General features: G+C 36.9%; 1 protein-coding gene across 1 annotated transcript; it reads right to left on the bottom strand.

The window, feature by feature from the left end:
- On the bottom strand, nt 1–24,885 carry lrriq1 (leucine-rich repeats and IQ motif containing 1). The gene is made up of 27 exons (XM_052532290.1): nt 24,683–24,885; nt 24,254–24,362; nt 24,064–24,149; nt 23,769–23,862; nt 23,387–23,595; nt 23,226–23,297; nt 21,509–22,777; nt 21,265–21,417; nt 20,551–20,701; nt 19,883–20,076; nt 19,267–19,394; nt 18,916–18,989; nt 18,237–18,330; nt 15,515–15,685; nt 13,148–13,465; nt 12,729–12,882; nt 12,051–12,170; nt 11,324–11,413; nt 10,772–10,899; nt 10,618–10,674; nt 10,389–10,486; nt 8,878–8,967; nt 4,420–4,531; nt 4,199–4,259; nt 3,821–3,938; nt 1,369–1,498; nt 1–1,142 (listed from the first exon to the last, which is right to left on the bottom strand). The coding sequence occupies exons 1-27, from the start codon at nt 24,794–24,796 to the stop codon at nt 1,139–1,141; spliced, it is 4,398 nt and encodes a 1,465-aa protein (XP_052388250.1). The 5' UTR covers nt 24,797–24,885; the 3' UTR covers nt 1–1,138.
- Nucleotides 24,886–27,347: the final 2,462 nt, after the last annotated feature.

The following is a 27,347-nucleotide window of genomic DNA, read 5'->3' as shown; positions in this document are numbered from 1 at the left end:
CAAAATAAAATTTTATTATGTAGAGATAGCGCATAATTTTTTCTTCCACCTTCTCTCATTCAAACGCACACATATATAGTACTGACACACACTCGCACACATGGAAACATACACGTGCACAGAAATGTATTAATTCAACTAATCCTACACACAAGAACGTTTTGAGGACAAAAACCTGTCCAATGTTTTGAAAAACTTCATCTAAACAATGATGTCAGGTGTGGTGACATCATACTTTGCATCATATAGCCACATCACCATCTCAGGTGTGCATTATTTTCTCATAATTCAACTGCCCATCATCAGTTATTCCTCACACACACACACACACACACACACACACACACACACACACACACACACACATACACTTGTAACTGCAAAGTTACTTATAGTCAGTAGAATGTCTAAGTGTAACAGTATTAAATGTATTTATGTGTACATAATTAAACTAAATAATACCACAGCAGTCAGCCAGTGTCTCTGGATTAAGTTGGAGACCTATGGGCCGTCTGCCCAAACACAATGCCAAAACTCCCACTAATAAGACATCCCTTTTCAAGATTTATTTTTGCATTTCTACAGGCATTAAAATGAGCTCCAAGCTGCTGCCAGGAAGTTATTTTCCAACCACTGTTTTTGAACACTCAGCTTTTTGATATCCAAATTCAAATACACAAACAAGGATATCGTTATCTGATTCTAAAGACCACTAAAGAAAATACTTCTAACTCTGATGTATGCATTTGCTTTTTACCTATTTTTGGACTTGATGCATTTTATGAAAGATTACAAAATATTTATTTGAAGCACAACTGCGTATAAACCAAATAATTTACTGAAAGTAATCTTTGGTATATTACTTTCATTAAATATGCATTGTCTTATTTTTAGCTTAAGCACAACACAAATTCCCAGTATAAAGAAAAAAAAAAAAAAACCTAAAGTAAGTTAAAACAGGAACGAGCTGGTTTCTATTGCCTGTCGTTGTCTGCACATTAAGCATGTCATTTGTAAATGGTTTCCACCCAGTCCATGGCTTGCAGTGCTCATGTTAAATGGAGTGATACTTTAAAGCAATACGTATCCTGTGACCGCCTGCAGATATTTGGGCTATATCTCATCCATTGCTTCTAATTCATCTGCAGGAGAGGAAGCTGGATTTTAGTAAAAACAGCAGCTGCAAGGAATTCCAGTGGAGATCAAATGTGCATTGTAAGTCTTGTTAAGAGCTTACATCAACAAGGCATCCATCACACTCCAAATATATACACACAGTCACAAATACGAAGGATGAAAACAAAAGAACAAACTGAATCAATATTATCTCAGAGCAACAAACACAAGCTTATGTAATAATCTTTTTACTTGTTCAATTTGGTTCTCTTTTTTCCTCCACCCCAGCCTCCGCTGTGTCGCACTGGGTTGTCCCGGAATGAGATGCGTTCATTTCGGTTCGGAGCTGAATTGACTCTGGTGGGTGATGGCATTTCTGTTTCTGTGAAGACAAAGGTAATTAAAAAAAATACACAACTTCAATAATGCTAATACACCAACAATTACCGGATATGACTTTGAATGAGATTTATTGGGTTCCCAACAAGCACAGTTCTTTCAAACACAGAACAAACCAAGCTTGTTTCTGTAGTTGATGTGTTCCACTTGTAGAAACCATGGCCGTGCTGAACAAGAAATCCTCCACGATAAAATAAAACGGCAGGGAAAACTTCATCGATTTGTGAGGCTACTGTGCACCACTCATCTTAACTGCACATAATTCTAAAACACAATGTTTCTGAATTGAAAAAAATGATCACTCATTTTTATTTCAAACATCAAAAGGAGTATGAAGCCTAGTAACTCTTCTTTTCCCCGGTTTTTAATACATTTAATACATTTTACAAATGTAGTAATTGCTTAGCTAACACAATTTTTTGTTTTTACTACATTTGCCTTAATTTGTCCACTGCCTTGGCTGATTTAAAGTGGAAAATATAGACGTCTGCCCTCGATGGGTATTAATCGCACTTCAAACCCTAGATGTTTATATTCAAAGAGACACATGTTGTTGCCCGAGTTCTGTGGGCCGATATTTAATAAAACGGCCACACACTCACTTAACCGCTGTGACCAAACAAATTGTTTTTAGCCATTTTGCTTCCATTACCTTCGAAAGAGGGCAAAAAATGAGGCACCGGGAGATTTCCTCTACACATAATGAAAACGTTTATGGCTCCCAAATTGCTCTTTATGGCTCGGCCCCAGTAAGTAGAGGGTATCTTGTTGCATTAAACCTAAGTAGTATTTATAAAGTCCTTACTGTAATTGAACATAGTACTAAGCATGTCAACTTTTGCTCACGACCTAATGACTCACGATGATTTAATTCAAATGACAAGAGGCCTATGAGAAGCTAGGAAATTTTGTTTTACGTTGGCCGATATACAGCCTAAAACACAACACAAATAATACATTCCTTTCAGAAAATGAGTATTGATTTTTGTGGATTATAGAGGAATGGTTTTGTTAGTAAACTGTAAAGTGAATTATCTGTAAATAAATCTTTCATTTCAGTTCTCTTTGATCTGCAGAATCAGCCTTCATACTGTGAAACGCTCTCCAATACATCATCTATAAGGCTTGATTCAGTCCGTCATTCAGACAACCAATCCGTCAGTCAGGCTGTCAGCTTCCTCGTGGATTTCATTTTCAAATCCAATTTAACTTCATTAGGGCAGACAGTGAAAAGCCTTCACAGTCTGACGTGTCTGTGTTAAATGCACTGAACCCTGTTTGTGTCAGTCAGTGGGATCTTTGTCAGGGTGAGTCCTCAGTGACATAGTGTGTGTGACAGAGCTCGCACTTAATCAGGGAGGTCTCTCGCTGTCCGTTTCCTGCTGACAGAGAGATTATTCCGCCATGTCCCATTATGGACCCTGGCATGTCTGCTAAGGCAATTATACATATAAAAAGATATACTGTAAAGCATACCTGCATTTACTAGAAGTATCAAAATAAATATTAATTATAATAAATAACATGTTTATCATGCATCAGATTTGTGTGATGTTGCAATCAGTGTTATCAAGTAAGCCAGATGATGTGTACAGTCATGTCAGTTTCCATCGTGTGCTTTATTCCACACCCACTGCGCTCTGCGTGCAGTATTTGATTTGGCACATGCCCGGCATGATTTAACTTCACATCATTTTGTGAAGTCTGCAGTGTTTTAAAATTTTTCCTTAATGAATCCCATCCCTTAACATTTCATAAAATAGTACTGAAAAAAATAATACAGAGATGATGCTCTGGGTAGAACCTAAAAGCTGGCGCTTAAAAGGAAATATATAAAAATGTATCCAATACTGTGCTATATGTATTCATAACATCAGTGGGAGTTTGACTGCTTTTTTGCTTGTGTGATATTATCAACAATGCAGGCACAGATGTTTCTAATGTTAATGGGACTTTTGCATACTTTCTAACTTTTATTTCATCAGTGAAATATGGTCAATGTTTAAAATAATTAAGAATTTTTAATGTTTGTGAGAAGTTCTATATGCTCACCAAGGCTGCATTTATTTGATCAAAAATACAGTGAAAATAGTAATGTTGTGAAATCGTATTATATTTTAAAATAACGATTCATACGATTCAACATAAAAAATAATAATAATGTAATTATACCAAACATTTGACCTGTATATAGAAGAAAAAAAGTGTGTTTTTTATTTTATATTTTTATATTTATTATTTATTCTATGTTATTTTATTTTGATAGTACTCATTTTAGTCAAATGCCCTGAAATAAAAGACTCACTTGTGTTCTCAGCTGAGTATCTTCGAGGCGGAATATGCTTATTAAGAGGTGGAGAGACACTAGTGGAGTCAGCCCAAAATCTTGCTCCAGAATCTACACCATCTCTGTCCCCTGTGGCCTAAAAAAATACAGATACAATAAAATATAGCCAACAACTCACACACTTGAACATGCATAAATTCACTCTCCTATAAACAAGTACTTACAAGTCTAAAAATAGCAGCAATTGTTAGCATGTTTACAAAGCATTTAATTTGTATGAGACACTTTAAATTTTAATTCACAGTTAATTAGCACAGCATCAAACAGAACTTGTGAAAAAGTTAACGGTGCCAGGTTAGTGTACAGGTTTAGGTGTAATAAAGAATAAGCTCTTACCACAAGCTGCACCCTCCCACCATTAAGAATATCCTGGTCAATATCAGGGAGGAAATGATCCCTGAAAAGGTCATTGAATAGATTACCTCAAACACAATTTACACCACAGCACATTCACAATATGTGAGAACACTATAACCGATCACCATGAACTGTTAATAATGTTTCTACCATCTGTGTATATTTTTAAGAAGCACAGTGTTCAGATCAGTGTGTCTCACCGTCCCGTGCCTGTGGAGTCTGTGTCGGGATGGACTGCTTGTGTTTGGAGCCACTGGTAAGATTGTTTTTCCTCTGCTTTTGCTAATTTGTGAACTTCTGCTGCTTGGTGAACTGCGTTTGACAAAACAAGAAGAAAATCATCAAAAAGAGTTTTCCATTTCATATCCATTTCAATATTTTCAGAACTAAACATTCATTTCGAAGAGGGTTGGTGGGGGGATGAGGGGGGCGGGGGTTGCCAGACAAGTCCTGATACGGCACCAAGTTACGGTAATCAAAAAGAAATCGCTTTGGACTGTAATAAGAAGCAGAAGAAACAAGTCTGCAAGGTTGATGACATGAAAATAACAGTTGTTTCGGGAACAGCATATTTATGGTGGTGCATATTTATGCCTACTGAACAATAAAAGAAAAAACATATGAGTATATAGGAAGTAGGGAGAATTATGGACAGTGTCAATACGTGTCTCCAAAAAGCCTTAATACAAAATAAACATGTTCTTGGTGGAGACGAGCATAAATTGATAACAACGTCAGACTAATAAGCAATATTTGTTCCAGTAGCTCAATTGGTAGAGCATTGGGCTATCAAGCGTTGGGGGTTCGATTCACCGGGAACACATGATAAGTAAAAATTGATAGTCTGAATGTACTGTAAGTCGCTTTGGATAAAAGCATCTGCTAAATTCATAAACAACATATTTCAAGCAATTTAAGTAATTTTCATGGTTTTGCCAAAAAGTGAAGAACAGACAAGGTTTATGGGTTACAGTTATCATGGGTTAATTGAAAATCCACTAAAAATGTCAAGTTATTAACTCCTCCCTAAGGACTGAACAAGAATTGTGGCAATCCACATTTATTGCTGCTGAAAAGTCCTGTAGTGAACAGTTATCCAGCATTAACAGTACGTTTGCACTTTCATCAGATATGATTTTGAAGTTTTTCATACACTTCAGATTATTAAATGCAATAAACAAATAAACAGAACACATTTAATACAGCTATTTGAACCCAAAACATTTGGACAATAATCAAGAACACAGAACATGCTTGAATTTCACAGAATTCAATAAGAAAATATCCAGCCAAGAGGACCCTGCAAACAAATCATGCTTTTCTTAAAACTAACTTTACTTAGTCATTTCTAAACCAATTAGCCCAAAAGTTATTTAAACTTGAAGAAGAAACTTGTGCTAATTTTCTAATTTGCTAATTTAATGTTGTCTAATGCAATAATATTCATGCATATTAAACGTGACTGTGTCAAAATACCTTTGGGGACACTGTATGTAAAATAGATTTTTATAGATTTAATATAATTCGATTTCAACAATAAAATTGTTACCTCAGTTCATAAGAAGTGATTCATAAAAAGTGTGCATTAGGACAGGTTCATAGTTCAATAATTATTATTACAGTATTTGTTACAAAAAATGTTGGAAAGTTACAAAACTGCAAAATAAACAAGGTAGACATGTGTATATACAGTGAACACAGATTTAAGGGAAGAACCAAAGATTTAAGAGAGTTAACCACAAATATTATATAATAGAAACACATGCAGCATCCAGTAGCTGTCAAACCCACTTCCCCACATCTATCCCACCCTCAGGACATTAGAGGGCCCAGGAGTCACGGCTGTTAGAAGGTCTCTTAAGTACATTAGGCTGTATATTGCTGTTGTGGTGGTGCAGGAGTCAGAGAATCGGCTCTTTCACAGGAGTCAGGATGACAGAACCAAACTGCTGGGGGTGGATTCGGAGGAGTGATTCAGTGTCCTTAAGGGAATTGCTGTGCAGGTATTTTCAGGAATTGAATACCAATATTTTTCTAGTTATTTTTGGGTTTGACGTATTTAACTGGAATTTGGTGTCCAAAATGCCTAAATTGTTTCATTGCAATAAAGACACACATAGGCTATGCACAATACACACTGTGCATGTCGGGATGCTTGAGTGTGTGTGTGTGTGTTTGTGTGACTATACCCATGGGGTTTTGATTGTTTGGGAGTTCTTCGAGCAGACTCAAAGAGGGAGGTCAGGTCTTTTATCGTGAGGTTCTGTCTCCCACTTTCCTTTACCCTGGGTCAAACCTTCACCTCCAGAGAGCAGACCACAGGCGGTCAACCAGCGGTCAACACACACACACAAACACATGCCATGGAAAGGTTCGTATGTATGCTTGAAGCTTGTCAATCACATCAATCTCAAGCAATCAAAAAGTGCACTAAAATCGAGGCAACCTGATAAATCATAATGTGAGTTTCCTTAGTTGCACTGGTTAAGAAAAAAAGTTTTTCAATTGAAGGACTGATGTTTACAAATGATCTCTGATCATCTTAATTAAAGTGCGAAAAAAAACAACTGAATAATCCTTTATAGAAAATCTTGAGATCCTACAAGTCATTGATTACAATGGTGCAGAAAAACAAAAAATGCTTTGTTTTAACTTTTTTTTTTTTTTAAGAACTGATGTTTAAAAAATAATCTTGGATTATTTTAATTTCTTTTACCAAAGTGCACAAAAAAATGCAGGAAAAATAATTAGTAATTTGCTGAGGAAACCAAAGGAATTTGATCAATCTTAATTTGAAATTTTTAGAACCTATAAATCCTTGGTTGCATTGGTGCAGGACATTTTTTAAACAATCAATTAAAAGTCCTCTCTGTTTATTTGTATTTATTTAACTAATGTGAGAAAACACATATATTAGTCATTTTTAAAGTGGATGGCTAGATATATGACCTAAGTAAGACATTGTATGTCAGTTAAACTCTTTCAACTGATCTAAAGTATTATTTTCCACAAATTCTGACTCTCTTCTGTGATTTCCTCGCAAAGGAATCAACCCAAACCAAAAGCATCATCTACTTGAGAAGTAACACAGTGCCAAGCCCAGCAGATACAGGAGACTGGAAATACATGACACATGGTGCAAATCAAACACAGGAGAGCAGCAAAAACCTGCAGGTTAATGCAAAGCAACTTTGCAGCGTTTGAAAAAAAAAAAGTGTCAAATGACTGCATTTCCCAAGATTAAAGATGCTGAAACCAACATAAGCAGGGCATCATGAAACAGTGCGTCCTGGCTCTGGGGTTGGGTAAGGCTACCTGCTCTTCCCCTCTGCTGACCTGCAGAAGGCACCAGCAATTCAACCCCAGCTCCATCAGGGATGACCCCAAGCCTCAGGCTACAGGCTGGCCGCTGCTCCCCTGCTCTCCCCCAGCGGGGGCTTACATTTCAGCCGAGTGCTCCAAGCCCCCTTCTGGAGGTGATTAGCCCCCCGAAGCCGTGACAAATTCTTTCCGAGATATCCGCCTCACTTGTGTTTATTTTATCCGAGCTCTCTTTTGTGGATGTGCTGGACATGAAGTAACCCACTTGAAAATGGGTATCGGCTTACACGCGCCACGGGACTGGTGGAGGAGCCGGAACAACAACAACAACAAAAAAAGTAAAGAAAGAAAGCAACCGTTCACATGTAAGGAGGATATATTTCCATTTATTTGCCCGGCTCTTTAACGTGACCCTTCATCTATCCCTTATCTCTTACGCTCGACCCCAACTCGGTAGCATTGTGCTGAAAGCCCACCCCCCTCGGGCGGCACTAGGGCTGCAGACGGCGCTCTCTCTCTCTCTCAGTCTGACCTAACCCTAAGTGCCCTACCTCCTCTGTACTTAACTCAATTTCACACTTCAGGTCCGCTACAAAGTCTCCTGAAATACAATCATCTTGTTTATTCTCCACCATCCCAAACAACCTAATAGCTAGCTATTTACGATCCCATCATGTGCATTCAATTTGATCAGGCAATGTGCATGCTTTCGTGTATTACACGCAAGCTAGATTCAAACGTGTCCCAAATGACTGAATGGATCCAGCCCATGGGGAATAATGAAAATGGATCAGGTCTCTTAGAATTCAGGAAATTGTGCAAACTCCATCAATTGTTGTCATGTATATTACAATCAATTGAAACAATACGGAGAATCCATTTATTTATATGAAGAATAATTTGAATTCGTATGGTGAATCATTTGATCAGTACTGTGTATAGAATTCTACTTCATTTGGTGAATTATTTTATACATATAGTGAAAAAAAAAGAGTAAATATGATTCATATAGTGATTCAATGGATTCCAATGTATGAAACGATTTTCTATGTGGATACACAAACCACACAATTTATACTTCAAAACGTCATAGAATAAATATGCAGATTGAGACATTCTTTTAATTATGTGTTTCATTTGAAAAGTAAATCAGTTGATTCCTATAGTACAGATTCAATTGATTCATATGTTGCGACAACAGATTCATAGGTGAATCATCTGGTTTGTATAGTGAATCAACTGATCCATATAGTGATTCAAATAATTCACAGAAATATTTTAATTAATACAGTGATTCAGTTGATTTGTGGTGCATATATGCCTCAATTCAGCCATACCTTTAAAGTTGTCCTTGATTGTAGGACGTGTTTGCCTTCGAGTTTCTCTTGAAACATACTGCTTACTGTGGTGTACACGTGGATTTGGGTCTAGAACACATAACAAAGACAAAACACAGCTCATACGAATGCAGGATTCATCGAAGAGACAAGCACAAACAGAAAACTGACAGTAACCAAAGCTTCACTTTCCATTACGAGACCAAAGGGCCCATGGAACAGTGGCTCTGAGATTTTGACACAGGCCCTCATTTCATGGGGCCTTGATTGGATTTGTGGCATTAGAGTCACGCACTCCTGACCTTGATCAAAGCCGGCTTCAGGCCAACCCTGGAGGACCCAGACCAGGAGCAGGACTACCGTGTCTGGGATTCTTCTTATACTCACAGCCCACTGAAGCTAGTTGTGGGCCCTTAGAGCTCAAAGCACAATGGAAAATATGGAAGAATGTTTGCAGACGAACCAATCAAATATGCGGGCCATGAAGCAGGGTGGAGTTGCTTGACGTTATGATGTTATGGCAGATTAAGCTTCTCAAGGAACCACAAGCTCCGTGCTAGTATAACACGACTGCTCACCAAAGTCACATAGAGGGAAAAAATACAAAAACTCCTTGAAGGCTGGCATAACATTTTAGGAGATGGGCATTGTTTTATTAAATAGATAGTTGACCCAAAAAAGGAATACACTGTACACTACAAATCTTTAAATAATGTATTAGGAAACAGGCTTTTTTTCTTTGTCTCTGTGTGTCAATACAGACTGATGAATCGATAGTAGCCTTTTTTATTAGTAGTGATTTTAATTTAACTAAATATGCAGTATTATAATTCACTGTAGCTTTACTGACTATCTTTCATTTTAGTAATACAGTACATGGAATCCAGGACAGTGGTTCTTAACTTTTCGACTCTAAGACCCACATTGACCACATCAATATTCAAAGGCCCTTTTCCAGTTGTTTGTAATTTACTGAATAAGGATTACGGATAAGCAGTTTTTTTAAATGATTTTTTAAATTAGAAAATTTCAACCTAATAAAATATTTTTTTTACCTTGCCTAAGTAGAAAAAAAAAAGTATGTTCATAAAATGTATAATTTCAGAATTCACACCTTTAAAGGGATATACTGTAGTTCACCTTCAGGTGCTGGTCCCCACTGACTTAGTATAGTATTGAAAAAAAAAAACACTATGCAAGTCAATGGGGACCAGCAACTGGAAGTGAACTATCTCTTCAATATTAATCTACCTCAAGGATCCAGGTTTTCCAAGACAAATATGTACCCTGGTTATTAAAAAGGAAAAAAAACAGCTTTTGAGGGGGGAAAATATCTAATAGAAATATCGATTGCTTTTTTTCTCATTTTGAATCATTTATGACATCTTGAGGCTCCCTAAGAAGTTTTCTGAGGCCCCCTGGCCCCCTGATTGAGATGCACTGATGAACTGAAGTTGAATGGTTTAAGTATAACTCATAAGACAGATAAATTGATAGATAGATATGCCTACCAATTAAGCTGCTGATCCTCTTCTGCGGCTGTTTCCTGCCCTTCATTTTATTGGCTCTCTTCAGCATGAGAAGGGCAGTGGACTCATTAGTAAATCCCCTGAAATAGAAGTTAGCGAGAGTAAATACACTTTTTTTCTTTTTTAATGAAGAATTAAAATGATTTTCTAATAAAAATGCAAATTGTGGCACTGAAGTGCAAGGACTGCACAAAGTACTACAGAAACATACCATTCTTTGAGGATTTTTTCTGATTTCTCAGACAGGGTGTGGGCTTTGAGGATTGATCTGGGAATTTGTTAGGAAACCATAGATAATGCATGAAAGAATTAGCACAATGTTAATTTTAGTAATGATCAGCATTAGACTTGAAGCCAATGATTACCTGCTACTAAGGTAAGGAGACGTGCTTTGCTCCAAGCTGGCTGCACCTTCATGATCTGACCAGGCATGTTTCGGCTGCAGTGGGAAAACAGACAGGGTCTTTGGAGGCACTGGAAGACCGAGAGGAGACTAAGAAACACAAAGACATTCAAAGAAAAAATAGCATCAGTATGCAGTTTTGTAACACAAAGACTAGCTTGAAGTGCACTTTTGATTCTTTTTTTTCTCTTCTTTTTAAAAAAATAGATAGTATTTGGGCTGCTTAGTTATAGAACATCGAAGTGCATTCAACAATCTCTGCAGCTCCACAGCAGCAGCTGCAACACATCACAGTGCTGCTACCGTGATAGAAAAGGCCAGCTCCCTCTAAAGAAAAGAAACCGCAGGAGAAAAAGCACCGTGCTGAAAAATGACATCTGCTGACGAGAAGGAAGTTTGAGGCTGCTTAGAAAGTAATTGTGTTTTTGGAGTCAATAAATTCGGCACTTAATCACCCAGAGAGACTCTGATTGTGCCGGCCCACAGACAGAAGGAGGGTCCGTAGGGCTGTTACCTTTGGCAACGGCAGCTGTTCCAAAAATGGCATAATTCTGTCCGGTAAGGCATCGGAATGCAGGGTTCTCCAGTCTTTCTCCAGTGCTTTCTATTCACAACAGGACACAAACAAAATCAAAGAGCATGAACATGGACTGCGCAATTCCAAAATGACATCTGATCTTTACAGTGAATAAAAGTGAATATTGCTGTTTTCATTATTCATTCAAAGCAAGTAGCAGATCACATTAAGCTAAAAGCACTGAACTAGTTTCCTGTGTGTGACAAACACTTGAGAAATATCTACTCTAAAACAGAATTTTTCCCCCCTTGAAGTCGTGACAGACATAAATTTGGGAGCCAACACACAAAAAACTACAGAATCTTTAAATGTAGAACAATAATACAGAACCATTTAACATGACATCGTAATGCACTTTAATGAATCGCCTAATAAGCTACACAGATGAGCTCACTTAGTGTAATGCATGGGTTAAGCCAATGTTAAGTTGAATAAATGTGATGCAAATGGGCAGAAAATAGCAGGTGACATAAGAAAAAGAAACAACATTTTCCTTCCCCTCTTTTTTTGCTCATTGACTGCTCTTTTTCAGTACCTAATCACTGCTGACAGCCAACTGCCTCATGGCTACAAGCGCTAGTTAAAGGACTGCCAGCACAACGGCCCAGGCTATCTGTCTGCCGACTTCACCGTAACGGCAGGAGCACCAAGCATCTGCTCATACCTCATCAAAAATGAATTCGTCCATGTCCACCTCTTCTAAGTCCTCATCGCTTTCTGTGATCTGAGCGGCAGCTAGAGCACGGGCCAGATTTTTGCGCAGAACGCAGCCCCTCCACGCAGCCTGCAGGGGCAATACACACAGCCATGAATCACATGCAAGCATAAATATTGTGTGTTATCCCATTAGGAAGATAAAACATGTTAACCTCTGTTTAATTGCCCCGCGGTCTGCAGTTTGAACTTTCGGTGACTTTGGCTTTGTAAGACAAATGTAACACCGGGATGCCTTTAAATCTGCGTATTCCCCGTGGAAAAAAAAGACTTAACAGATCAGAACCCTAGCGCTCCCACTCCAGCGACACGTTGGAATCTGATTAATCATTTTTTTCTTTCGGTTCGAGTCCTTGGAGACTCATTAAACACAAAGAGAGAGAGAAACTATCCCTTGGAAGTGAAAGAAACAGCCTGTTTTCAAAAGCACTACCTACCGACTCAAAACAAGCCCCATTTGGCAGTAATAGGTGTAATGAAGATGATTTAATTTTAGTCAAGTTATTTATTGCATTCATAAAAGGAGGTATGGAAAACATCTTTTCAGGGGATATATCAAACAATCCTTGAGCAAAACCAAAGTGAACAGAGGAATTTTTTGTGGAAGGGGCTAAAAAATGAGTCTCACCTGAATAACAACAGCAGCATGTTGCTTCTCAGGCCTCCCAATGCAGGAATCTTCCCCCTTATTGAGATTTGATTTTGTGTTAGTTTTTTCAATTAAGCCTCGGAGGCCCTCACGTCTCATCCGCCAGCATCGCTGGATCGCCACAGCTGCCGCTCTGTGAGATAACAGAAGACAATTTGATCTGATGACTCAACAAGGTCATGAGAGACTTAATGAATGTCGCTGAACTCAAGCCTCGGATGATTCATCTGCACTAAAACATCTGGAGAGAGACCCAGCAGGGGTCCAAAGTCATCCGAATGATTTATTTTGATTACTTTTAACTCAAATTAAATGTACCTTGAAAGAAATGGAAGGTGCTTGCTACAAACAGAAATTAAATGCTGTAAAAGTCATATAATTTTTTGTGGGATTCATACATTTTAAGGTTCGGCGCCTGAACAGGTTCCTTCTCACTTTGTGTCTGCATGCAGTGAGCAGATGGTAGCTCAGGCTCAGACGGTGAAAGTTGAGTCTTTTGTGGATTGTGTCTCTGCCAGTCTAGACTTTGTCCCGGTGATAAAGATGCTTCAGAATAACCACATGAACCACTGTTAGCAGCTGCCAAAAGTGTAGAATCTTCTGTGACACAGCTGTCGCCGTATTCATGGGCGTAACGCTGGTCCACCGCCAATCTGAACAGGTCTGTCTGGTGACCGATGGCAAGAATCTGGACGTCAGGTTGTGACGGCGCAGAACTGAGAAAAATGCAGGAGAAAAGTACAATTGTCATATATTACTAGCTTTTCACACAAAGTGCATTTTTGCATTCCATTTCAACTTTCTATGTAAACATGGGCCGGACAGACATGTTTGGCCATAGTGATTGCGTCTCATGTCTTTCGCAGTGTCTTGCATGACACGCCGTTATAAAAAAGTGTTGCTCATGTTAAAAGAACTTCACGTTTTAAAAAATGCATCACATTCCAACGACATGCGTCTCACATGATCTAAATGTACATTCTGCACGTGTGAATGACTCATTAGAATCTTGTTAACACTTTAAAACAAGGTCTCATTAACTAACATTTACAAACAATAAGCAATACATTTACATAACATTACAGTATTTATTCACCTTAATGTCAATTCATAAAAGTAGTACTGTTCATTAGTAGTTCACATTTTAATAAGGATTTTAATAATGTATTAGTAAATGTTAATATTAACATTTAACTTAGATTAATAATTGCTTGATGAATTATTTTTCATTGTTATACCATGTTAACTAATGCAATTATCTAATGTTAATAAACAGGATCTTATTGTAAAGTCTTCTTGAGGAGAAATTTTAACTAGCTTTTACCAGAGCATAGAAATAAGAACATTTCTTGCAGGATGTAAAACTAGCATATAATGAAGTTTGTCAGGAAATCACTATAAAGGTGTCTCGATACCACTCTAATTAATCTATTAGCCGTGGCTAGTTTGGCCCCTACTGTCCCTGACCCTTGAGCCTGTTTCTGCTGTCAACATCAAAAAACCAGCTCTGTCATTATAAAGTCCCTGCTATTCTGATCCTCTGACACGGTTAAGAGGGCATCCGCACCCCTCACTTCTTCAGTCCAGAAAGGAGTCATAAAAAGAGCCTTGCAAGAGTCAAACACAATGTAAATTTGTACTGGGAAGCAAAACTACTTTCGAAACATGTTGAAATCCAATGCAAGGACAGAGATTTAGAACAAAATGGCTAATTTGATCACTTCTTTAAAATAAATGAATGTCAAATTGCATATACAGTCGGCAATTAAAATTCTGAAAGCCAAACATTATTACAAGTTGTAAAAAGTGTGCCAAGGCAAATAAATACAATCCTAGACCTTAAACAGTTCCCCTACTTACTGCCATCTGAAATTGCCTCAGAGAAAAACCGGGAGAGAGTTTCTTTTTATAGATTGTTTGAAGAACTAATGCAGGTTTTGCAGTAACACAACATGTCTATTTATGATTCAGTGGCATAAATTCCATTTTATTGCCGTGGTTTGATGACATTAAACGAGTCCCTCAGTTCGTTCTGTCGCTCTAATCAACACAGGCATTGGTTCACCATTGAATGGCTGTCAGACGGGCAGAGTCTTCACCTTGCCAAAGCTGGGGACTGACACTGGGTCAGGTCAGATGTTAAACGGCTGCAGCGGTCCCCACGGGTGTGCAAAAGACCCTTTGTGCAGAACGCGCGGCGGAAGGGTTAGGGGGGTGTCTCTAAAGTCCTCCAAGCCATAAGAGACCTCAGTTTGAACTACGGACACACAGACGTCTGCCAATCATGTTTCATGAAACAGGATGAGTGTTCCGTTTTATTTGCTGGTGGTCTGCAGCAGAGTGTGAGGGGCCTTTTGTATTAAAAGAAGTGGACATATAATATTTCTGCATATTCAGCATGAATAGGCTCAAAGAACTAATTATAGACGTCTACACACCACAACATTTTAAAAATAAATTAAATGCTCAGTTTACATGTGATCTGCCATGACATATATAAAATATTATTTATTATTTAAATAATAAAAAAAGAATTGTTTATTATAATAATTATCATTTACATTTTTCAGGGCCTGGATTTTTCAAATTTATTGCAAAGACCATCTGCATAAATTATAATATGTTTTCATTTACCTATTATTAAAATGTGATTAGACTATAAACTAAATATTACATGCATTTTGCATAATATACAACAGGATTTAGATTTTGACCAACTGGTTCTTTATTAATAATTTTGAGAAAAACTGAAACTACTTGTCTACCTGATCTCCATCTTTTGGTGCTGGAGAAGTGAATCCCGCTGCTTTTGCTGTGCTTGACAGAGGGCCTGGAAACTCCACTGCTGTTCTGGACATTCACAGGGCGCTGCGGCAGCAACAGTCTGCTCATTATTCAACTTAATCAAGCCAGGCACTGTCTCCAAAAGCAAGGACCTGAGGGAAAACAGTCATTTAAAAGATTTACCTGGTGAAAAAGTAACATTGATTTAATTGCTAGCGACTGTTTATTTTATTATGTATAACAAAGCTAAAGCTTAAAAGCTAAAGTATTAAGGCAAAGGGATATAATTAATAAAAAAAGTGCATAAAAATAATCTAGATAAAATATAAAGAGGTTGTGGGGGGGGCACTTTATTTTTCATAAACAATTAGCAGTTCAGAGCAACATTTAAGGTTAATATACTAACTGTCCAATGCAATCATAAAAAAGTAACAGCTAAACTTTAGTTCCAGCCTCTCCCTCTCGCAGTCTCCATGGGCTTTCTATTGGAGAATATTTACATTGAGCAGATGAAATCACTTAGGAAACGTGGATAAAACGTTTAATGAGTTTGACATTCTAGACCCAAGAGAATCAACAGAGAGTCTGTGCATTGACTAAGAGGTTTAGTCAGAGTCTGCCTTTCTCAATGATGACACTCGGCTTGGATTAGAAGTGAAAAAGGGTTTGCTGGCCTGATTCCAGAGATGTGACAGTGAGCCCATGTTGTTTTTTTGGGTCTGTGTTTTAATTTGCAAAAGCGTATGAGAAAACACAGGTGCAGCCTAGTCTTTGCTGATCCCTGCTGAGAGAAGTAAAACTAAAGAACCAAGGGTTTATTAATGAGTGATATATTCATTAACAATGACTTTTTTTCTCTCTCATTTATAATTATTTTGGTCACACTTTATTTTAGGGTCCAATTCTCTATTAAATAACCATTAACTATGACTTTTGCCTCAATTAACTCCTTATTTGCTGCTTATTAATAGTTTATAAGGTAGTTGTTAAGTTTAGGGGTATTGGGTAGAATTATGGATGTCATGCATCATATTTACTTTATAAGGACTAATAAAAAGCTAATATGTTAATAATAGACATGCTAATAAGACCCTATACTAAAGTGTTACCATTATTTTTGTAAATAATTTTACCTCTTTGTTTTTGCATCATAAGGAATAATTTTACTGATATTAAATATTAAAAATATATATTTTCTAAACTTTTACTAAATTTAATTTTTTCCTAAATACTATAGTTTTTACTTTAAAGAATAAAATATTTGATCAAAAATAGCTTTTCGTTCATAGTATGTAAATATTAATTGTAAAAGATACACTTGATGGTAAACAGAAAAGTAAATCAGGCAAATTCTGATATTTCCAAAAAAGAGGATTAAAGAGGATCTCTAAAAGCAATAACTGCTTCACATTTATAAAGAAGGCATGGTCATATGATACACTTTTTGGCCATATTGTGTCCAGCCGCCAAGTTTCTATTGCGAAAAAAAAACCCCAAAAAAAAAAAAACTGACTCTATTCATCACTCATGAAAACTTCCCTGTAAACAAAGAAACTTACAGGAGTTTGATTAATCTAGCTAAAGTCAGCTCTCCCAGACTCTAAACGCTTGTGCGCTGTGTACTTCTTTGAAATATCATTCGGTGCTTTAATTTAGGCTGTGTTATCACTGGAGAGGGATGAAAGGGCCAGTGTAGAGCGAGAAAAACACTGGGTCTAATTCCGTTGTTGGCATTGAGGGTTAGATAAAGTTCAGCGGAATACTGAGCCTAACTCAAATGAACTTCTTATCCATCATTACAGAATTAAACAGATGTAAAGACACAACAGATATATTTCACCTTAGACTTCTCCTTGGAGGCCACATGCAAAATGTTGGAAAATAAAGTTAAAAAAATAACAAGCAAAATAAACGGCTAAAAAATATCACATCATATTCAAAAAGTCAATTTAGTAAGAACTTTCTGTCAGGAAAACAGATGTGTGGCCAACAGTAAAGTTTTTAGGCCTTCTGAACTATAAACTCACAACAGTCAACAAATCTCTATGGTATGTATGGTGTTATTTTTTTTCCATTTTGACTGAATGAACTGGATTGCTTCTTGAGAAATCCAACATGCTTCTATACTTTACTGATCTTCTTATTCTGTCTCTCGCACATTTTTTCTATCACATAAGAACATATAATTTGCTCATTAAAACCTCTGGCACTTTAGAAGCACATTTGCTTAAACAATATTCCCCCACTGAGCAAATATTTTCAGAATTATGAGCACTTAAATTCACGTGCGTACAGATGTCACTGCGTAATCCAATAGTGGACACAGATACAATGGCCGGTGCAGTGATATGGGCCGGAAACTCAGCGGTGAAGAGGAATGTTTATTCTACTTTAAACGCCTGGTGCACTTCCAGCCAAAGTCCCCGATCACATTTGTTTCACATTCTCTGACATTTATGAAATGCTTAGTGACTTAGTTTGCTGGAATGTACACATGACAGCTTCTTCCCAATTCAAGATAAATCTCTTTATTACAAAAGGAGAAACCACATTTCCTTTATATACTAATATTCGCTATCAACAACAAATATATACTCCAGAATTTAGCTTAATAGTTGCAAGTGCCAATACTGAGAAAAGAACTTAACTAACTGTCACTCCTAATGTAAAAGGCCCTAAACTGGGTCCTTGGGTCACACCTACCTCCAGTTGCTTTCCTGCTGTAGTGGGTTACCAGTCAGGTTAAGTTCTTGAAGACTGGTGCATTTTTGAAGATTCAGACAAACGTTCTGCAAATCTAAATGAGAGTCAGGTCAGAGACACTTAGAGACTTAAAGAGTTTATGCTATGAATGTTATCCAAATGTTAGCCATTCTGGGCTTAATTTGAAGACACTCAAATACTATGATTAAATATTTCTATGAATTACTATACACAAAACAATTATTCTCAATGGTACTGAAAGGAACAGCTCATTAAAAATTACAATTATGTCATTACTGATTTATTTCATTTGTGTCATTCAAAACTTGGTTGTTTATATTTTTTCAGTTGAATACATAAATATTCTTAAAAAAAATGACATGCAGAATCTATGCAGCTCTGTTGCATATAAAAACAATATATAGTGTCTATTTTGAGCATACAGATTAAACAGGGGAGTAAATTACTGAAATTTATTTTTTAATGAACTATACCTTTAAGGATAAAGTATACGAGTTATGGAGATATCAGAAGAATTTTAAAGAATTGTTCGTTTGTCACAAAAGTTATCAGCCATGTTCAAGAATAAAGACACTTTAAAAAAGCAGCCGAAAAAAAATTAAATAAAACAATAAAAAAAATCACAGGCAAGTCGACCCACCACACTTCATAAGCTCACCTAACAGACAGTTGTGACTGGCATCCAACGTCCTCAGAGACACCAAATCCAAGAGTGGAATTAAATCAGTTACACTGAGGGGAAAGTGAACAATAAAACATCTTAGCACTGTGTAGTTGTAGGTTTTATATTACTAGTATATTTATATTATAACATACTTTATTTAAACAAATCAATGACTTTTCCTTTAAGCAGATTTTAACTGTAAGAGAGTGTTAAGTTAAAAAAACAAATAATTGGAAGAGACTCAAAATATTGTGAGCTGCCAACCTAGACATCACTTACAGTATGATGCCCTAGGTAGGCAGCTCACTAGGTTTTGAGACATGGCCATTCTCTATTAATGCATACCTGTTATGAGCCACAGAAAGGTTTTGGAGCAAAGGCAACCAATAGGACTCCAGATCATGAACAGAACATATAAGATTGTCATCCAGGTAAAGGTCCCTCAGAAGAACATGGTTCTGCAGGACAGGCAGCTATGCCATAGGCCGGAAACAAAAAGCAACAGAGTCATTCCTTCTGTTCCAACCATGAATGTCCCATGAGCTGAAATGGGTGGAAACTCATGCCTTTTCACAAATATGACTAATATCCAAATGTAATAGCAATAATTCAATTAAAGTGATGGCAGGCCAGGCTTGCAGACTAAAGGATGAGCTTTTTTTTAAATATGGGTATTGCGTAATGAACATTGTCAAGTTACGCATTTCCTGGACACTGGGATGAAAATATGTTCCAAAAAATACAAAACAAAAGTGGTGAAACACCTTTGATTTCAGTTGGGCTAATTGGGCTAGTTTTAAAAGAAAAAGAACGTTAAACAGTTCTCAAATACTGACAAAAAAAAATCAAAGTAATGGAAAATTGTGATTATTCAATATGATCTTGAGATTACTGCTGAAGATGTGATAAGTCATGATCTCATCTTTTAACGTGTTTGTTTCTTGGGTTGTGTAAGATTTACCTCAGTCAGACTGTTTCCTCTGAGGTCCAGTGTGTTAAGCAGAGCACAATTCTCCAAACCCTCAACGTGGCTTAGGTGGTTGTATGAACAGTCCAGATGGAGAAGGGTATAAATTTCATTCAAACCTCTCGTGCTGAGCAGCTGGTTATGGTCCACTGATAATCGCAGAAGCATTTTCAGGGGTCCTAAACCACCTAAGAAAGCAAAGATATATCATTTAGTCAATGCTGGTGTAGAAGGAGTGTACAGTATGATGATAATTCTAAGCCATGGTGACAATATCTAATACCAGCCAAAGGATAATCTAATATAAAAAAGGCAGCAGTGGCAGGACATCATCTAACACTGACAGCAAATACCTTTAAACTGCATTTATCCTATTCTTTATGGTACATTTATTCATATTTATTCAATATTAGGCCATTTTCTTAGAAATGAGGCACATTAAGACATATTTTAACAGCAGAGTGAGGGCAAAAGGCCATTTGAAGACACCAAACTGGGACAATCGTGCCCTCTACTGGACAATGCTAAGCATTAGATACTAGTGTGTCACACATAAGATCTGGATATCTTCAACTGACCAACATCAGCATCTCTTTCTTTAGTGCTTTGAATGAAAAATGCATAAACCAGAGTAAATGAACACTTCTGGTGAAGATACTCACTGATGCGAGAGATGTTGTTGTGTGAAAGCTGTAGAATTTGCAGATTTTCAGCTCCATCAAGACCATGGATGGTCATCAGCTGGTTCCTGCCCAGCATGAGGACCTGAAGCTTGGCCAGACCTCCACAATCCACATAGGTAATTGAGTTCTCCTTAATGTGAGAAACAATGGTGTATATGTACTACAGTCCAAAAGTCTAGGGTCTATAAGTTTAACTTGTTATTATTATTTTTTTATAATAATTTTATTTTTAAAGAAATGAATACTTTTATTTAGCAAGGATCCATTCAATTGATCAAAAGTGACAGAACCAACTTTCATAATGTTACAAATTACTTCTATTTTAAATAAATGCTGATCTTTTGAACTTTCTATTCGCCAAAGAATTCTGGAAAACAATGTATCACAGTTACTACAAAAATGTTTTAGAACCAAATCAGTGTATAAAAATGATTTCTGAAGGACCATTACAGGAATGTTATATTTAAAAATATATACAAATGGGAAAAAGTTATTAAATTTGTAATAATACAAATGAAAATAGTTTCATAATATAACTTATTAACTGAACTTTTGATCAAACAAATGCAGCATTGGCGAGTATAACAGACTTTTTTAAATGGTAGTGTATACTGTATAGCATAAATAAGTGATCATTTTACTAGAAAGTTTGAAAATAATGCAGTCTGCATTGGATAGTTTGTTCTTTCTTACTTGTACATCAATACATCTGATCTGAGTGCACTGGTTCAATCCATCCAATGTTGTGAGGCCGCAACGTCTAAGGGTCAAAGTCTGCAGTTTGTTACACTCGGACAGTGTGGACAGGCTACAGCCTGGCAGGTCTTCCAACGTGACTGTTGTAACCTGATTTTACAGCACAATTACAATAAAGTCAGCATGAACATATGAGATGCATGTCACAGCCAAGAAACAGGTTTTCAAGTTCAATTTCTACCTGTTTGAGACAGCTCCAAGCTCCTGTTTTGAGAATAGTGTCCACAGACAAAGGGGGTAAACTGGGGACTCTTCTTTTTCTTGGGCCTCTATTTTGGCACTCCTGCTGTGCAGAAGACCCCTTCCTTTTATTCTGCAATGACAGTTTGGACCAGGGAGTGCAGTTCATCATCCAGGCCAGTCGCTTCTGTTCTGTGCTGTCAGGCAGACAGATTGAAATTGATTCTTTGCTTTTTGGTTTATGGTCTTCAAGCTCAATAGCTGTAGTATTTTCATGCCCCCTAGTGTCCATCTCAGGCACTACAACAGCCAAATCAGAAACCTGTTCCGCCAAGTCTGTTTTAACATCTGCTTTAACCCTGAGATGATCTGCAACACTCGAGGAAACCACTGGACTGATACCAAGCTCACCGGAGAGACCTTGATGTACATTTATGTGGGACTCTGTAGCGGTTTTGGTAAATTTAAGGCTTTTTCTTGACTGTAAGCGATTTACCTGAGAGTCAAGCTCTCCACTGATTTCAACAGTTTTTTCTTCTTTATGGCTCTTTATTCTGTCTTCATCACTTTTGTTTGTTTGTGGTTCTGTATAATCGAATCTTTCTGTGTCTTCTGTATTCATGCTTTTAGTTGTGTCCTGTTTTTTCACTGTATTCCTGTCGTCCTCCAATGTGTTTTCCATTTTTTCCCCATGCTTTATTCTTACATTCTCTTTTTCCCCTCTTTCTTCCTCTCTTTTACATTCATCCTTCACCTGACTACTCCTTTCCACTATTTTTCTTTCCTTTTCTCTGTTCTTGCCTACATCCTCTTTCTGTCTTCTGCAATCATCTTTTACACCTGCAATGTTGTTCTGCATTTTCTTCCTCTTCTCATCTTCCTCCTCTTTCCTCTTCTGCTGTTCCAGTCTTTGCTCCGTCTCCAGACGATGGCGCTCTTGTTCTTTAGCTCTTTCATAATCTGCTCTGCGCCTCTCCATCTCCTCCCTCTGAGTGCGCTCTTCTTCCTCGATCCTCTTTCTCTCCTCTTCTCTCTCCCTCTTCATCTTCTCCCATTCCCTCTTCTCCTCCTCATGTCTCCTTTCTTCTTCTTTCTTTCTCCTGAGCTCTATTTTGCTCCAGCGGCGTACTAATGTTCCTCTGAGAGCAGCTTGAATCTTTGTTGCAGCTGTGCATTGAAGTTTCTTGGTTCTCCTTCTCTCCTCCTCCTGAGCCTTCTCAAAAGCCTGTTTCTCCTCCTCCATCTGCTCCTCAAGTTTCCTTACTAAGTTCTGAAATTAACCAAAAAAATTGGACTGGTACACTTACTTCAGCAGAAAATCATGAGGCGATATATGAGTATACAGGAGTTAAAATCAAATTTCACTTTTATGTAATATAATAATTATACTTATGCTTGCATATAGATTATTTACACATATATGTACACACAATGGGAAAATGGTGTAGGCGTTATTTTACTGGTGTAGGATAACAGTTTTCACTCAGAAATGACTAGTAAATTAATTACTCACTGAAAACTGAAAAATAATTTCCTACACTGTACATTCAACAAATTGTCTTATTTTTGTATATTTTGATGTTATTTTTTTTTACATAATGCACCAACTCATTTCATATATTGACAAATATTTACTTTTACACAATTTTTCATATATATGCTTTTGCCTCATATAATAAGAGCACATCCTCAACAATTCTAGGCATATTTAAAATCACCTGCTGTTTATCCAGCTCCAGTTGAAGATCTTCTGTGTGATGAACTTCGTTTTCCACTCCAGCATTTTGAACCTGTTATAAATTTAGATTTTGTTATTCAACCATCTTTTCTTCTCATTTTGATTTGTATTTTTCTAATAAAGTGTTGAAGACAGTCTTACCCAAGTGGCCTCCTCTATCTTCTTCAACTCCTCCTGAAACTTTATCAGTCCCCTCCTCCTCCTCTCTTCTTCTTCTCGTTCCGAGTTCAGATGCAGCTCTCTTTCTACCTCCTGTGCTGCTAATTTCTGCTCCTCTTCCTCTCTCAGTCTTTCCTCTAATTCTCTCCACTCAAGACTAAGTTGCAGTTCACTCTCAGTGCATATATCATCTAAAAACACAGTAAAGGTTTAATTCTGTGAATATAAAGAGGCTAATAAGCAATCTATGCGAAAACATTGCAGAATTAGTTTTTATGGTATTTTTTGCATATTTAATGTTTTTACTAGTGTTAAGAAACTTAAAATACAGGCTCATCGAACCATATCATTACAGAAAATATACCTTCCATGCCTGGCATATTTGGAATCTCCCGCTGGGCGTTCTGTGGCTCAGTGTCGTTAAGATGTCCAACTTGTTCCACTAATTCAGAGATAACCTGACAATAAAATATATATATAACACAAACACAAAACACAGACACTTCTCCTTTCCTCTGTTATGCCCGAGATTTAGATTTAGATTCAACTTTATTGTCACTGTGCAGAGTACAAGTACAGAGCCATTGAAATGCAGTTTAAAAAATATGGATGGAATAATACCATTTCTATTTAACAGCAAACAAATAACCATGACTCACTCGCTCTTTCCACTTCATGGGGTCTTCTATTAAATCTGAAGCTGGTTCATTGTGATTATGGTGAGCCAGGTTCTGGCTTGAGAAGTCTATAAGCAAACAGGAAAGGGGGAAAATGCAATGCTTCTAAAAAACATATTAGGTTATTTAATTAAGACTTCCATTTCATTTCTATTTTAAAATGCCTTCTTACCCTTTTCTTCAACATCTTCAAGGATTAATTGTTCAAAGGTATTCATTCGATTTCTTGAAGCTTCAACATATGTGAGTACTGAGTCAGGCAGCACATCTTCTGAACTCAGCTTTTAAGAAAAAGGTTATTGAGGTTATTGTTAATTCTATACAGACAGGTATTAAGTAAGCATACTTTTTTGATGAACTACTTGATATGTCATCACACTGTCATAAAAGTCGGATAGATTAACATATTCAATGTAAATGTTGTTTTTAACAAATTTTTCTTCACCATTCAAGATTCAAGAAATTCAAGAAACGTTGGTTTTACTTTCAATTTACAAATAAAGCTTTCATAATAAAGTGGGTTGAAATATAATGTTAAAAAGTTGACAGATTTTTTAAATAAGTAGAGGATGAATAACAAATAAACAAAAGAGCCACTTACAATTCTATCCAAAACCGTGAAAGTGTCATCGTCTGATTCTGAATCATTTTCAGAAGAATGCAGGTTTAACTTCGTCAGCTCCTCATCAATCGCCTGTTCGATGTCATCCATCATTATCAGTCGAATTAGAAAATCTTCTCATAAGTATTTAATAAACACTTCATCTTTCTGACTCATTCTTTATTGGATGCAGAGCGCCTGCTTCTCTGTTCACCTCATGTTTGTACGTTCGCGTCCACCGTAGTTGCTATGGAAACAAAAGTACAGAGTGGCTTGAGGGACAAACTTCTTGTGCTGCGCCAGGTTAAATATTAGCCGGATGCACGTCTTTCAGATTTTTTAATCAATTTACGATTAAATTTTTAATGTATAATAAATAAATACATGCATACATACATGTACAGAACTAAATAAAATATCGTAAACAAAATGTTTTAAAATACATATTTTAAAAACTGTTTTCAAAATACATTTTGTTAATTTGTTTGCTTTTACTGAATCACAACTATTTAAATTATTATCTGGGCAGTTATTTCCAGCACACATATATTTTTTTTATTTGTCGCCCTCTAGTGCCAGCACAGTTCATTAAACGCAGGCCCTAAATGGTGGCGTGGTGTTTTAGTACAAACTACATGAAAATGGCTGATATTAATAATTTGATGCACTAGACTAGTGGAATCATTTCTCTTCTCTAAACAACACACATTACGTCTTCTGTCATTTATTGTGGCTAGACTGCTGTAATTTGTACTTCTCACTGAAAAAAGTTGTGATTTTCATTTACATTTATTCATTTGGCATGCAGTCCTTTTAATCCAGAGTATTCAACTACATATTTTATTCCCTGCATATGAGACCGTTTTTGAACTCCAGTTCCTCTCAGTGCCTGTTGGAGTCTGCTTTTGAAGTCAAACCAACTGTCCGTGCTTCATCAGATCCCAAAGAAGCATTCACCAAGTTAAATTGCTCAAAATGGCCCCATCAGCAAGCCTTGTCCACTTAAATTAGCAGAGAGTGGCATCGACCCCTTTGTTAGTGGTCAAGGTGTCCAGAGCTTTTGTCTGAGAGCGAACCCAGACAGAGACTAGACAGGCAGTGGCTGCAGATTTAAACTGCAGATAAAGCCAGTCAAAGCCTGCTCAGCTCTGAACAGAGCTCAAGTTTGTATAGTGTCCCTGTGTTTATATTGTAAAAAGTTTTCTGTTACTGGTATGTTGCCATTCATTCTTACAGAGTGGGTGAGAGGGAAAGAGAAAACTCAATGAATAAAAGGTGGCTTTGGCTCTGTTATATGTGACTGGATTCTTTGGGTAACTATTATAAACCACATTAAATTACTGGTAGAGAGACTTGGCATTTATTGATCTCAACCATTAAGTTTGTGATCTTAAAGAAAGAGACATAAAGTCATTTTGTGTTGGCCATACACAGTAATATATCCTTTGTCAGCCACCTGTAGCTATTCTCACCAAAAAAATTTTTTTTCCTAAACACGATTGTGATAATATTCAGTGGATATAGTCTCATGGAGCTTGATCTGCCCAGTGGCACATCAACTTCAGTGTTACAGTGTCATAATAAATGGGTCATTATTTTGTGTATTTGATGTAACAGAATATGTTTACAAGTTTTTCAAATAGTGTACATTATTGTTGGTTTCTATGTCCGCCTCTCTTAATCGCATAATTTTCTACAAAGTCTCTCTCTCTCTCTCTCTCCCTTGTCCCTCTGGTTCTGCCTTGGTCGGGCGTTGACCCATCATCGCCTCTGGACTCCTCTTCCATTGGCTGCGCCTAGTCGCTCCGTCCCACCAGCTCCATTGGGATCCTTCCTCCCGCCATCTCCACCTTGATCCTCAGTCGCTCTGGCTTTGCCGCTGATCTCTGGGGGGTGAAATGTCAGAACTATGGACTTGTCTGTGTGTGTTTTTCCTTGTTCCCCAGTTTCTGTCTCTGCTTGATTGTTGATTAGTTCCCAGATGTGTCTCCTTAGTTCCCAGGTCTGTCTCCTTAGCTCCCTCATTAACCTGTCTTTATAAGCTATGACCTTTCAGTTCAGTTTTGTTGGGTTTATCAGTTCCATGAGTGTGTCTTCTTCTTGTCTTCCATGTTGGATTTACCACTGTGTTGGATTAATAAAGATTTTTCAGATTATCCTCGGCTCCGTGTTCCTTCCTGCACCGTAGTGTGACATTAACATCCATTTTAATAAGTTAAAATGGCAAAATGACCCATATTTTTTAAAATCAGAATTATTAAAGATTAATCTAAACCCATAAAGAGTTTTGGTACTTAAAATAATAAAACAAACATTAACTGAAATCAAATCAAATAATAAAATAAAATATAAAACAATATAATTACAAACTAATAAACATGTCAAAAACACAACAAAAATTAAAACAAATATAAAAATGAATTCAAAATATTAATAAAAATACAATAGTATCTTAATTATACTAAAATATCAGTTCTTTATGTTTTAGTGGTGTAATATATGATGTCTGTATTGCAAAAAGCTAATTATTATTAGTAGCATTTTTATCTGCTGTAAAATGCTTCCCACCTCCCTACACACTGCAGAACTGGGCAAAAGAACATTCAATTGAATTGACAAAATTATGAGTATAAATTGTGGCTTCTCAATAAATTTGATACTGCTC

The sequence above is a fragment of the Carassius gibelio genome, chromosome A18 (genome assembly GCF_023724105.1).
Source record: "Carassius gibelio isolate Cgi1373 ecotype wild population from Czech Republic chromosome A18, carGib1.2-hapl.c, whole genome shotgun sequence".
NCBI lineage: Eukaryota > Metazoa > Chordata > Actinopteri > Cypriniformes > Cyprinidae > Carassius > Carassius gibelio.
The sequence above is the reverse complement of the archived record's forward strand: the minus strand, read 5'-3'. Positions and strand labels throughout refer to the sequence as shown.

Excerpts from the sequence above, each read along its gene's own strand:
- lrriq1 (XM_052532290.1), bottom strand. The coding sequence starts at position 24,796 with ATGATGGATGACATCGAACAGGCGATTGATGAGGAGCTGACGAAGTTA. Across the intron at positions 11,414-12,050 it reads ACGAATTCATTTTTGATGAG|AAAGCACTGGAGAAAGACTG; the intron begins GTATGAGCAGAT and ends TGTTGTGAATAG. Across the intron at positions 10,900-11,323 it reads AACAGCTGCCGTTGCCAAAG|TCTCCTCTCGGTCTTCCAGT; the intron begins GTAACAGCCCTA and ends TGTGTTTCTTAG.